The sequence below is a fragment of the Elephantulus edwardii genome, unplaced genomic scaffold (genome assembly GCF_000299155.1).
Source record: "Elephantulus edwardii isolate Elephantulus edwardi_28Jun2011 unplaced genomic scaffold, EleEdw1.0 scaffold00116, whole genome shotgun sequence".
Taxonomy (NCBI): Eukaryota; Metazoa; Chordata; class Mammalia; order Macroscelidea; family Macroscelididae; genus Elephantulus; species Elephantulus edwardii.
Window position 1 is genome coordinate 4,280,844 of NW_006399866.1, and position 12,529 is coordinate 4,293,372.

Below are 12,529 nucleotides of genomic sequence, written 5' to 3' on the forward strand. Positions count from 1 at the left end.
TCTCCACAACCTTGCCAGCATTTGTTGCTTGCTGTTCTGTTAAATTTTGCTATTCTTACTGGGGTGAGATGATATCTCATAGTTGTTTTGATCTGCATCTCTCTTAGAGCTAGGGATTTTGAACATTTCTTCGTGTGCTTGTTAGCCATCTCAGTGTCTTCTTTGGTGAAATGTCTGTTCATTTCCCGTGCCCATTTTTCTATTGGATTATTTACCTTTACCTTGTTGTGGCGTACCTCTCATTAACTCTTAGACACGAAGTGTGAGCTGGTGTCATAGACTTTGGGCCCAACATTTGCTATTCTAGGGACAGCCTGTGCTTACCTTTTCGCTTGGCCTCAGAATAGTAATTAGATTAACTAACAATTTGCAATTAGTGACTCTTTTCTATCACTAAGCCTCATTATTTATAAATCCTTTTTTTAGACTGTTCCTAAATCACTTTATTCCGCAAAAGATTGATTATAGGTTATGAATACAACACATTTAACCAAACAATAGGAACAGAAAATCAGGATTAGGAAAAATAGAGTGGAAAATAAAAAGAATCTAATTACATGGGAGTTTCTTATAAAAGAAACTGAGAAATGCCATTAATAGTAATGATAATTGTCACTTGATGTTATCTTCAGGAGTAATCATTATTTCCTTATCTCTTGTCTAAAGTTGTCCTCTTTGAATTTTACTTTGAAATAAATTTCCATCAAGCAACTGCACCATCCATTGCCATCAAGTGAGCACCAACTCATAGCAAACCCCATTTAGTTTTTGTTTGTTTATTAATTTTATTTTATTTTATGTGTGTACCGTCAAATTGGATCTGACTGGTACAGGAGGCGATTGTTCCTCCTTCTTCAGCAGAGCATCCCCATTTGGTTTTTGAAGTAAATGAAACATAGCTGCCTGTCTTTCTCCCATGGAGCGGCTGGTGGAATGGAATCTCTGACCTTTTAACTGCAACTTGCTTTGTTACATACTGTGCTATCAGGGCTCCTTAAGAAGCAGCTGTTGTTGGGTACCACTGAGTTGGAACCGAACCATAATTGACCCTCCAAAGGGTTTTCCAAGGCAGTTAATCACACGGGAGAAGATTCTTCATCCTTCACCCACAGAGCAGCTGCTGGGTTAGAACTATGTGTGTTGGGGACTGCAGCACAACTTCTTACCACTAGGCCACCAGAGCTCCCTAACAAGCATCTAAGGTCTACTGTTTCTTCTTTCATGGATGCTTGAGCTTTAGGAGACATTTGGGATATAAATTAACCAGTTATCCAGGTACCAGGCTCTGTGTAAACAGTAGGGATGGAGGTAATTAGGTATCTTTCCCAGCTCCCCCAAGTGCTTTTCATTCCAAGGAGACAAGCATCTGAATATAATTCAGAGACTATGCTTTGAGTACAGCAGAGGGAAGGGCTTCATGGAGGAGGCCGGCCTGAGAGAGGACAGTGATTAGGGTGGAGAGAGTATGGTGTTGAAAGAGAGAGGGCATAACTACAAGCCTCAGAAGAGTAAGAAATTAGTGCAACAATGAATGAATGTAAACCCAAAATCTCTGTAAATGTTTATGAAAATTAATAAAATATAATTATAGAAAAAAAAATTCTCCTTTTAAATACCTCAAGGGAAGCACGTCTCTAGAGAAATAATCAATATTGAAGCATTTATTTTTGTTTTGTTTTGTTTTGTCTTATTACAACTGATTAGTAAAAGTTTATTTTCCCTTAAAAAAAAAAAGAAGAGTAAGAAATATGTCTCTCTTATAATTACCCCTCAGCTTGCAGCATAGGGCCTGCCAAGTGAATTCTGTTAGGTAAAGAGACAAGGTAATAGACAGAGCCTGGAGAGGTAGGTCTTGTCCAGGATCGGGAGTCCTCAGAAGCCACACTACCGACTTTATTCTTTAGATGATAAAGATCTATTAAGGACTTCTGAGCCCTGTATCTTGTAATAAGAATACTAGTCCTTTCTGTGTTCCCAGTACTGTCCTGTTTTATTTAAATTAACTCACTTAATAGTTGCTGTAGTAATTATAAATCTTATATTGGCAAATTCTTTGTGAATCACCTACTCAGTAAAATTTATTTGTATCCTCTAAATCAATATTTAGGGTGCTTTAGCAAAAAAGTGCAAGTACGGATGTTGTGTTGTTAGGTACTTCACGTCACAACTCATAGAAATCCTGTGAACACAGATCTGAACCTTGCTCTATCCTGCACCATCCTCACCATATCTAATATGCTCAGGCTCACTGATAAAGTCACAGTGTCAGTTCATCTTGTTGAGAGCCTTCTCTGTCTTTTACCCTTGACCTTTCCCAGGAGGATGTCTTATTCCAAAGACTAATCTCTCCTGACAACATGCCCAAAGTATGTGAGAGGAAATTTCAACATCCTTGCATGTAAGAGCAGTAAAAAATTCGAGAATATGGCCATGGTCTTTTTAGTTGCTTGCTATGCATCTGAGAGCTGGACATGACTAAAGATGACAGAAGAATAATCAATGCCATTGAGTTGTGATGCTGGAGAAGAGTACTGAACATACCACGGACTGCCAGGAGAACAAACAGATCTGTCCTGAAAAGGGTGAAACCAGTTTGCTTTGCAGAATCTCTGTGTCACATACTTTGGGTATGTTGCCAGGAGAGCCAAATTTTTAGAGAAGGACATCATGATTGGAAAGGTAGGGGGTTAAGCACAGGAGAGGAAGACCCAGTGAAATAGATTGACACAGTGACTGTGGCAAGGGTGATAGGTGTGTCAGAAATGATGAGGTTGGCTCTGAATAGGGCAAGCATCAGAGCCATTGTTCATAAGGTTGCTATGAGTCAAAGTCAACTCAAAGGCACATAACAACAACAACATATACGCATTCCTGGCCGAGTTCAAATAATAAAGGTAGATTTGATATTTGCTAGTTCAAGTTTTGAAAGACTTTATAGGATATAGTTATTGCAAATCAAAGGAATCACCTGTATCTGTCTTTCCTCCAAATGGTTGCCAATGAGAGCAGGAACTTTGTGGTCCACTACTGTGGTCACATACATGAAGCACTGAACTGGGACATTGTTATTGTTCTTAGATGCTTCAAGTTGAGTATGATTTATAGTGACTCTCTGAACAAAAGATCTGAACCCTGTCCTATCCAGTACCTCCTCATCATTTCTAACACTCTTGAGCCCATTGCTGCAGTCACTGTCAGCCCATCTCACTGAGGGTCTTCCCTCTTTTGCTGACCCTCCACCTTTCCAAGTGTGATGTCTGTCTCCAAGGAAAAACCTTTCCTAACAACATGCCCAAAATATGTGAGACGAAGCTTTGCCATCCTTGCTTCTAAGGAGCACTCAGGCTGCATTTTAGCCAAGATACATCTTTGTGTCTTTTGGCAGTCCATGGGATATTCAGTATTCTTCTACAACACCGTAACTCAAAGGCATCAGTTCTTTGAGCCGTCCAGCCGTCAGAGGCATAGCAAGTGACTGAAGTTTTTAATAAATGTTTGTTGAATGAGTGAACGAATGAATGGCTTCTTCACCTTTCAATATTGCCACAACCTAAGACTTTCCATAATATTTGTTGTATTTGCATTTCTTTTTGTGAAATGCCAGTTTTGTGCCAGAGAAACAAATAGGAAATCAGCCCATGAACTCACTATTCATCAGGGAGAGGAAACTCACACTTGTACATTATCTGTTGGGAGAAAAATAGGTGAAAGCAGCACTCTGTACTTTGCACTCCTGCATATACATGTTTGTCAACATCCAGAGACACCTATCCCTTTGAAAGTGAGGGAGTCAGAATTTGAGGGCAAGGATGTGCTAGAATTTTTAAAGAGGATTGAAGTGTCAATCATATCATTTGAAGATAATATAAAAATAAAAGCAAATTGCTTGCTGGTCTAGAAAGTTAGGTGCAGAATAGTGAGAGAAGGGACTTGTACCCTGAGGGGCTTCTCGGAGGAGGCACAGCTTGAAAGATGTAATTTAGGGCATCATGCACATTCTAGGTGAGACACCAGCATGAGAAGCCAGACAGGAGGGTTGAACCCTTCCTGTCCATTGGTCCCTGCTGCTCCCAGAGGTCTGGCTTTTGGAGCCAGGAGTTGGCACCAGCTCCAGCTGGCCCTGGGACCCTGGCAGAATTTCTGAAAATCAGACAGGCTTTGTAGCTGCAGACAGAAGCTAGCCAAGACACTTTGACTCTTTGCTGCTGCTTCTGTGTTTGGTCAGATGGCCCCTTCCAAAGAAAACCCCAGAATGGGGCTCTGCAAGCCTGTCCGTGAACCTGAGCAAGTCCCATCACCCTTACGAGACTCCATTTGTAAGGTTTTTGCAGGACTCAATGAACCATACGCAAACCTCCGTCAAGGTGTTCTGTCATCCCTTGTCGGTTCTAAGGACAGGCTGGTTTCGGAGAAGGGAGTTGGCCGTTGCCCTTTCTTGATGGGTTTCTGTGTACTGATAGTCCCCATACTTTTCCAGATCATGTGACCAGAGAGAAGTTCGACCGAATCCTGGCAATGATCCAAGGCTCCCATCAGAAGGCGCTGGTGATGTAAGTGGGGCCCTGTGGACTCCTTCCCACACCAACTGTCAGGGAGGTACAAGAGGACTAAGGGAAGTGACCACAGAGTTGGCCTAAGGCACTGTCCTCCCTACAACAGATTCTATAGGGCAACCCAGCCATTCCCCTCACAGAATTTTCTGGATATCATGTCTTCTGTCAACCACTACAGAGACTCAGGGGAACAAAGGACCCAAGCTGTCGCCGAAGGAGTATGTGCCAGTGGAGGAGAATCAATCGTATCAGCACAGTGCAGAGCTGTGGATGAGAATGGGTGGTCGTGTAGCCAAGTGGCTAGTAGCTTGGACTCTAGAGCCAGCCTCCCAGTGGTATGGCCAGACCTGCAGTGTGACATTCCTTGTCCCTGCTCTGGGCACAGAGATGGTTCTCAGCTCACAGACATGTGCTGGGGAATCTTGGAGCTTGGCAGGCGCCTGTGGACAGTGATATCACAGTGCATGTGACACTGGCTAGAACTATTGCTTGAGGTGGAGACTGAGCACAGTAGTCGGAGAGGTCACACTCGGAAGCACTGCTTAAAAGGATGAGCTTAAAATTACTCGGTGGCTGTGATGATGGGAATGGTTATTCCAGGCTGTGGGGACACCATGTACAAAGGTGTGTTCAAAAACTGAGGAAGAGCTTGGCCCAGGGGAAGGGACTGAGGTGAAGGGGACAGGATGTGAAACAGCCAGCAAACTGTGGGCCTGTCCCTCTGAGAACAATGGAGAGAGCCGACTGGAGGGGCAAAGCCAGAGACGGGGGAGTAGTATGAGCCATGTCCTGTGGCTCCTGAGAAGGGCCTGAACTGCAGTAGATATGGCAGTGAAGCCATGAAGACTGAGAGATGCAGGACTAGGAAGCAGAAGAGGCAAGGTATGGGCAAGGGCAAGGAAGATGCTGGGGGGACTCCCTGAGGCCTGACTATGCATCTCAGGGGCTCAGAATGGAGAAGAGGAGCTGTCGTGGAGGGGAGAGAGGTTGAAGTCATTCTGGATTGGGTTGAGAATTGCCCTGGGGGCCCTGGCTAAGATGCCTCAGTACAAGGCTGCAGTAGAGGCTGGGGGCTCTTGGCACTGACATGGCTGTTTCACCCAGGAGAGTCTGCAAAGGGCAGACAATGCATTTAATAGAGTTGGGGGTGGGGGACAAAAAAAATGGCTGCTGCATGGGTGGCAGGAGTAGGAGGGAATGTGGGGAAAAGGCCAATGAAGAGTTTCAGAAAAGCATTTTTCCTGCATACAGGTGGTTTTAGCCCAGTTTCCCACCCACTGGCCAGCTGAATCCCCCTCTTGATCCCCAGGTACTCTAACCTCGATCTGAAGACTCAGGAGGCCTATGAGATGGCTGTGAGAGGCATGATCCGGCCCATGGGCAAGTCCCCAATGCTGATCACTGGCATACGCTGCCTCCACTTTGCACCTCCAGAATTCCTCTTAGGTAGGTCGCTGCAGGAAGTAGAATGGTGAGGTGGAGCTCCTAGGTTTGGGTAGTTGCCAAAGAAAAGGTCACTGGTTTCTGGCTTTGCCATCATAGCACTTGTTGGCCCTCATCTCTGTAAGGAAGGCCCCAGGAATTGACTTCCTTCCTAGTCCTGTGCCAGTGTTTGGCCGATCAGATACACAGAACAAATGCTCTCCTACTTCTTGCCAGGTCACCTTTTGAAGCCAGGGTTTAACAGGCAGAGGTTATATTTAGCAGCTCGTTTCAAGAGCTGCCCGGTGTTTCAAACTATTATAGGCCTATCAGTTCCCTATTATCTTTTGTCTCATTTGTCTGCTTCCCTGAGTCCTTTTCTTTCTGGTTGATAATATTAAGGAGAACTTTTCTTGACCACTGGCCAATGCTCTGCACCTTATGTGAATTATATCTTTGGCTTTTGACTTTTCACAGCTGCCCCACTTTATAGATAAGCAAGTCAAGTCTTAGAACAACTCTTCTCAAGCTTTGACCTACACATGAATCAACTGGGGGTCTGATGATTAGTGATGATTCTTAAAAGGCAGAGGGTCTGGGTGGAGTCTGAGATTCTGCTGGCCTAACATAATTTCAGGTGACAACAGTGAAATCTTAGAAAACCAAGTATCACTCCTTAGGTTATTCCACACCCAGGCAGAATCCAGGGGGTGACAGTCCAGATCATCTAGACACCAGAGACTGTGTGACTGTGCCGGTGATCATTTTGTCTTCATTGTGTGTCCCTGGCAGAAGTTCAGTGCATGCATGAGACGCAGAAGCAATTACGAAGGCTGGTGCATGAGATAGGCCTGGAGCTGAAGAGCACTGCTGTCTGTTCCCAAGTGCGGCGCACTCGAGATGGCTTTTTCACATTGAACGATGCCCTGCTAAGGACCCAGTGGGACCTCCATAGCATCCAGGATGCTATCCAGGCTGCAGCCCCCCGAGTGGCAGCTGAGCTGGAGAAGAGCTTGAGGCCGGTGCCAGGTACCCAGCAGCAGCCAGATTCAGGCCAGTCCAGGGATTCCTCAGGGCTGGGCTCCACCTGGGGGCTGGAGGGCAGCAAGGAGCATTGAAAAACCATGGATCTGGTGAAGGAGTGAACAGCAGAAGGAGACCTATTCATGGGCCAGGTCTGATGCTGTATAGAAATTAAAGGAAGTTTTTCTGCATGTGATGTGAGACACGAACTATGGGACTTTGTGGGAAGCCGAATTTCAAACTAAATATTAAGGATAAACCAAATGCTGTATCAGGATATGAGGGAGGCAAAATACATACAAGCTGGAATTCCCTCTGAGACAAGTTACAGAGGTCAAGGGCAAAGGCCAGACCTAACAATTCTTGGATTGTATTTACTAACCCCTTCCTCCTGAGATAAGCATAAGGTTTACAATAGAGAAAACCTAAAAAAAAAAAAAATTAAAAAAAGAAAAAGAAAACCTCAGCTTCCTTTGCAAAAGATTTTCTCTTTGTGATTTACTTCCCTGTGATTCACAATAAAGCCACAGAAGGGCATAGCTTGAAGGCTTCAGTTTTTCCAGCTGTCCACCAACTGCCTTTACACTTTCTGTCTTTTCCTTCATTCCTATGTGTCCCAGTCTCTCTCTTTTTCCTCAGCAGACAATAGTACTTGACCCATCTGGGGACTTCCTCAGCCTTCTGTCATGAATCATAATTTAATATGTACCTTTATGAATGGTGAGGTGAAAATGGCACTTTACCTCCTCAGTCTTCCTCCCAGTAACCCCTAAGTCCAGTCTGATCACAAGGGAAAGCATCAGACGAAGCCCAGTAATGGACATTTCAATGTTTTCCATAAAACTGTCAAGATCATCAAAGCCAAGGAAAGTCAGAAACTACCAAAGTCAGGGGGGTCCTGAGACATGATGTGTAAATGTAACTTTCTTAGATGGGATACAGGAACAGAAAAAGGACATTGAGTACAACTAAGGAACTCTGGTGCTGTTGTCCATAGAGAGTTCTGCTGTTAACCTAGAGATTGCCTCTCTGGCGGTTCAAATCAACCATGGGCTCTGCCACAGGAAGATGGGCATTCTCCTATGTGATTTATAGCCTTGGAACCTGATGGAGGGTCACTATGAGTTATTTCCAACTGGGCAGCAATGAGTGTGAGTTAGTGTTTTGCAGGATATCAGAATTAAATATGGACAAATGTTAATGTATCGGTTGTTATTGTTGTTAGATCCTGTGGTGTTGATTTGGACTTACTATAACGCTATTACAGAGCAGAACTGCCCCAAAGGGCAGCTTTCCAGGCTGTCACTTTTATGGGAACACTTCGCCAGGCCTGTTCCCCACAGAGCTACAGTTGTTATGTGCCACTGAGTCACCTGTGACCCATAGTGACCCTGTGTACAGCAGCTCTGAACGCTGCCCTGTCCTTAAGTCAGTCTCACCAATTCTGACACACCAACCCCCACTGCCCCAGTCACCGTACCAATCCACAGTGCTACTAGATAGGTTCAAACTATCAACATTTTGGGTTACAGTTGGGTGCTTAACCATTTCACCACCACCAAGGCTCCTCACCGATATTGTTTCAGTAATTGTAGCCAGTATATCAAAGTAAGGTGATGTGGCTAATAGGGTACAATGATTACAGATATGAAAATTCTGTTACTGTCTCTTTTTTTTCTTCTATAAATTGGGAACTGATCTAAGAAAAGGAGCTTGTGTGGCCTGTGCTATTGGGGTGGACTTGAGGGAGAAAGATGGACAGTCTCTTCCTGTTAAGATTTACAGTCTTGGAAACCTGTTGGAGGGTCACCACGAGTCAGAAAGGACTCAATGGTAAGGTGGGTGTGGAGCATCCTGAGAGGTCTTTGGAAATCAAAGTTCTAGCCTTAGCCCTTGGACTCTGGCACAGTAAGTCTAGAATGTGGCCTAGAAATCTTCATTTTGCCAAGTTCCCGGAGGAAATCCAGTGCATCAACTTTGAGAAACAGGGTCTCACAGTGGTCAACTATAAATTTTCTTTTTCAATGGGTTTTTCATTCACTTATTCATACTTCTTCTACCCTCCCTCTTTATCCCACAATTCATATCCTGTTCCAGATTGTTAGTTGCCTTACTCATAATGTTTCATCAATTGTTTTCAAACTGACCTACCGTTCACCTATTCTGATGCACTGGCTAAGAATTTTCAGTCTCTCTTAGGCATCAGGAATACCATTAATAGCTGCTTGAGAGGCTATCTGAGAAGAATGTAGCTAACAGGGATCCAGGGAGAAGTTAGACATCCACCTGGGCTGTCTGCGCTCCCCAGGCCACTGATGTCCTATGGGAGGCAGGTGGCTGACAGACTAAGAAGTGAAGTCCCCAGAGGGTAGCACAGGCCCTGTGTTCTGCCCTCCGACCCCTGCTGCTAAAGGGGAACAAATCTAGATCTTTCTCCACCCCCTGGGTTTGGGAGGAGGGGGCGCATGTACTCTAGGAGCTCTGATGTAATCCAGAGCAGAGTGAGTTGCACTGTTAACACAAAGGCAGTATTCAGATCTCTGGCAATTCAAATTTACCAGAAAAGTGGGCAGCCTCTTCCATTCTGATTTATAGCCTCAGGACCAGAGGAGGGTCACTATGCACTGAATCCACACTCTAGAAGTGAGTTTGCATTTCTATGTTAACTCTTTGGTGAGCATGCTAGCTGTCAGAGCTAGTTCCAGCTCCCTGGGGTGCCAGGCTGTGGTGAGCAGAGGCTGGGGAATCTTGCTGCCCCATTCTAGGGCTTTGCCTAAGTAGCCCTCTTTCTTGTTTCCAAAGAAAAATTATTTAATTGTTCTGTAGAGGAAGTATACTTGAATCTCATTCTAGAACTGACAAAGTTGGGCAGTTGGCTCTTGGGTTATTATAGGACCTCTTGGGAGTGAGTCTGTTGAGAGATGGTACTTCACTGAGAAAATCCCATACCTGGTGCTAAGACAGGAATGCCTCTTTTTCATTTCGGAATATGATACGTATTCCTTGTCCCAGCTAAAATGGTCCAAAAGGTCCAGGTGGCATTGAACACCTGGCTTTGAATCTCAGTCCTGCCTTTTCATTGTATCAGCTTGGACAAGTGACTTGATGGGGATGAGCCTTGATTTCCTCACCTGTCAAATGGGGTGATGACCACGGTATTTGTCTCCTAGAGAAGACAGGAGAAGCTTTTCATGAATGGACTTATGTCCCCTTTCATATATGTAGTGATATAATGTGGAAGCTACATAATGATGTCCCATGATCTGATAAACCAAATAACTGTAAAAGGATTAAAGGTGGAGCTGGCTCGCTGACTCGCTCGGCCTCCGCGGCGCCGTTGGGATCCGGCTCCTCTCCGGCAGCCGGCAGCCGAGCAGTCTGCAGCGGGCCGCTGTGCGCTCGGTTATAAGGCGCGCAGCCGCGGCAAGGGGCGGGGAGAGGCGGGGAGCGGCGGATGCAGAAAGAGTGACATTCTGCGAGGGGAGGAAGCGCATTTGTGCTGCCGGTGGAAGAGGAGGAGGAGGAAAGGAGCTGGGGAAGAGCGTGTCGGGGGAGTTAATCGGGAGAGGAAGTGGCGAAGGGGGAAGGGGGCTGCGGAGAAGTGGGGAAAGACAAAGCGGACGCAGTGTCTCCCTCACTGGCAGCTGCAAACCGTCGGGGACTGCGACGACTAAAGCAACTTTTTTTTTTCGCGGAAAAAAAAAGGATTAAAGGTGAAACCAACACTCCTTGATCCCTCACAGCCCTATGCAGATATGGGGAGTATGCCTAGGGTGTGCCCTCTCATCGCTTTTATCTCACTGGTGGCAAAAGGGGAAGAAAGCTAGAACCTTGGTACTATAATGTTAGGAGTGTCTTTTTGGACTTGGATCCCTTCTAGAGGAAGATCCTTAACACCTGGAAAGGCCAGTACATGTAGAGATCGCCAAAGAGTGAATGCCTGGCCTGCAGATGCTGAAGGAAACCAACTCTGATCCACAACCAACAGGTGCAAAATCTCCCCTAGCGCAGGCACACTGAACCTGGACTGCCATTCTCCTAAACTGTAAGAGAATAAAGGTTTCTCCCTTGCGATGTCTCTGTTATCAGTCAGCCAAGACCACCATGTGAATGGCTTGTGCCAGACCCTGAATTATTAAAGTATCTTACCTCATTTACTCAGTCCTCATTAATCTTCAAATGGGCCTCACATGGCTCTTTTCCCTAGATGAGGAAACAGGCATAAAGAGGTAAAATGATGTGATCAAAGACACCCAGCCAGGGAGTACAGAGCCATCTACTAAATCCACACTCCTAACCACTGGGCCTGTTGGCCTCACTCTTTGACCCCGTGCTGCTTTTCTGGTGCTTGTTATTAACCATAGTATTGACAGTACAATTACTCTTCCTCCAAAAATATCCTGTTCTCTTAATGGATTGGTGTGTCACCTTCCAGAGAGGTCTCTAGGCTTGTAAGAGTTAGATTGTAAATTCTATGGTCGGGGTAGGGGGTTGGGGGAGTGTAGCTTATCTTATTTGTTTTATTGACCATAGAGTCCCCAGCACCCAGTCCCAGGCCTGGCATGTATGTGCTCAGGAAATAAATGTTTAAAGAATGAATGTCTGATTAACAAGGATAAATATTGTATAAAACCATTATTCACTACAACAAGATAAAGGTAAATAATCCAATTGAAAAATGGGCACAGGATATGAATAGACACTTCACCAAAGAAGACATTCAGGTGGCCAACAAGCACATGAAGAAATGTTCAAAATTCCTAGCTCTAAGAGAGATGCAAATCAAAACAACTATGAGATATTATCTCACCCCAGTAAGAATAGCAAAATTTAAGAACAGCAAGCAACAAATGCTGGCAAGGTTATAGAAAAACTGGAACCCTTATTCACTGTTGGTGGGAGAGTAAAATGGTGCAACCACTGTGGAAGGCGGTATGGCGCTTTCTCAGAAAGTTGCAGATACCATTTGACCCAGCAATTCCACTACTGGGAATATACTCCAAAGAGACCATAACTGACATCCAAGCAGATATATGCACACCCATGTTTATCGCGGCTTTGTTCACAATAGCAAGGAGCTGGAAACAACCCAAGTGCCCATCAGCAAACGAAGGGATAGAGACGCTGTGGTATAGTCACACAATGGAATACTATGCTACATTGAAAAACAAGGAACTCATGCAATATTATTAAAAATTGGTGACCCTGGAGGACATTATGCTGAGTGAAGTATCTCAGTCACAAAAGGACAAATACTGCATGGTGCTACTGTTGTAAAACAGGACTGACCTTGGGGTTGAGGGGAGACTGAGAAAGATGGGTTCATTAATGTATGTTGTTGTTGTTGTTATGTGCCGTCGAGTCGTTTCTGACTCATAGCGACCCTATGCACAACAGCCCTGAACCCTGCTCTATCCTGCGCCAACCGCACCGCCTCTGACACACCCATTCCGATTACCCCAGTCACTGAATCAATCCATCTCATCCTTTATATTTCCATACTTGATAGTTCTACCTAGGTTGCCCTTTCT

General features: G+C 45.0%; 1 protein-coding gene across 1 annotated transcript in view; it reads left to right on the forward strand.

Moving 5' to 3' along the window:
* TRUB2 (TruB pseudouridine (psi) synthase family member 2) overlaps positions 1 to 7,093 on the forward strand; it is a 15,080-nt gene extending 7,987 nt beyond the window's left edge. The window contains exons 5-8 of the mRNA XM_006892609.1: positions 4,226 to 4,316; positions 4,478 to 4,550; positions 5,863 to 5,999; positions 6,768 to 7,093. Of these exons, the coding sequence (XP_006892671.1) occupies positions 4,226 to 4,316; positions 4,478 to 4,550; positions 5,863 to 5,999; positions 6,768 to 7,093 (627 nt within the window). The remainder of the gene's footprint in view (positions 1 to 4,225; positions 4,317 to 4,477; positions 4,551 to 5,862; positions 6,000 to 6,767) is intronic.
* Positions 7,094 to 12,529: the final 5,436 nt, after the last annotated feature.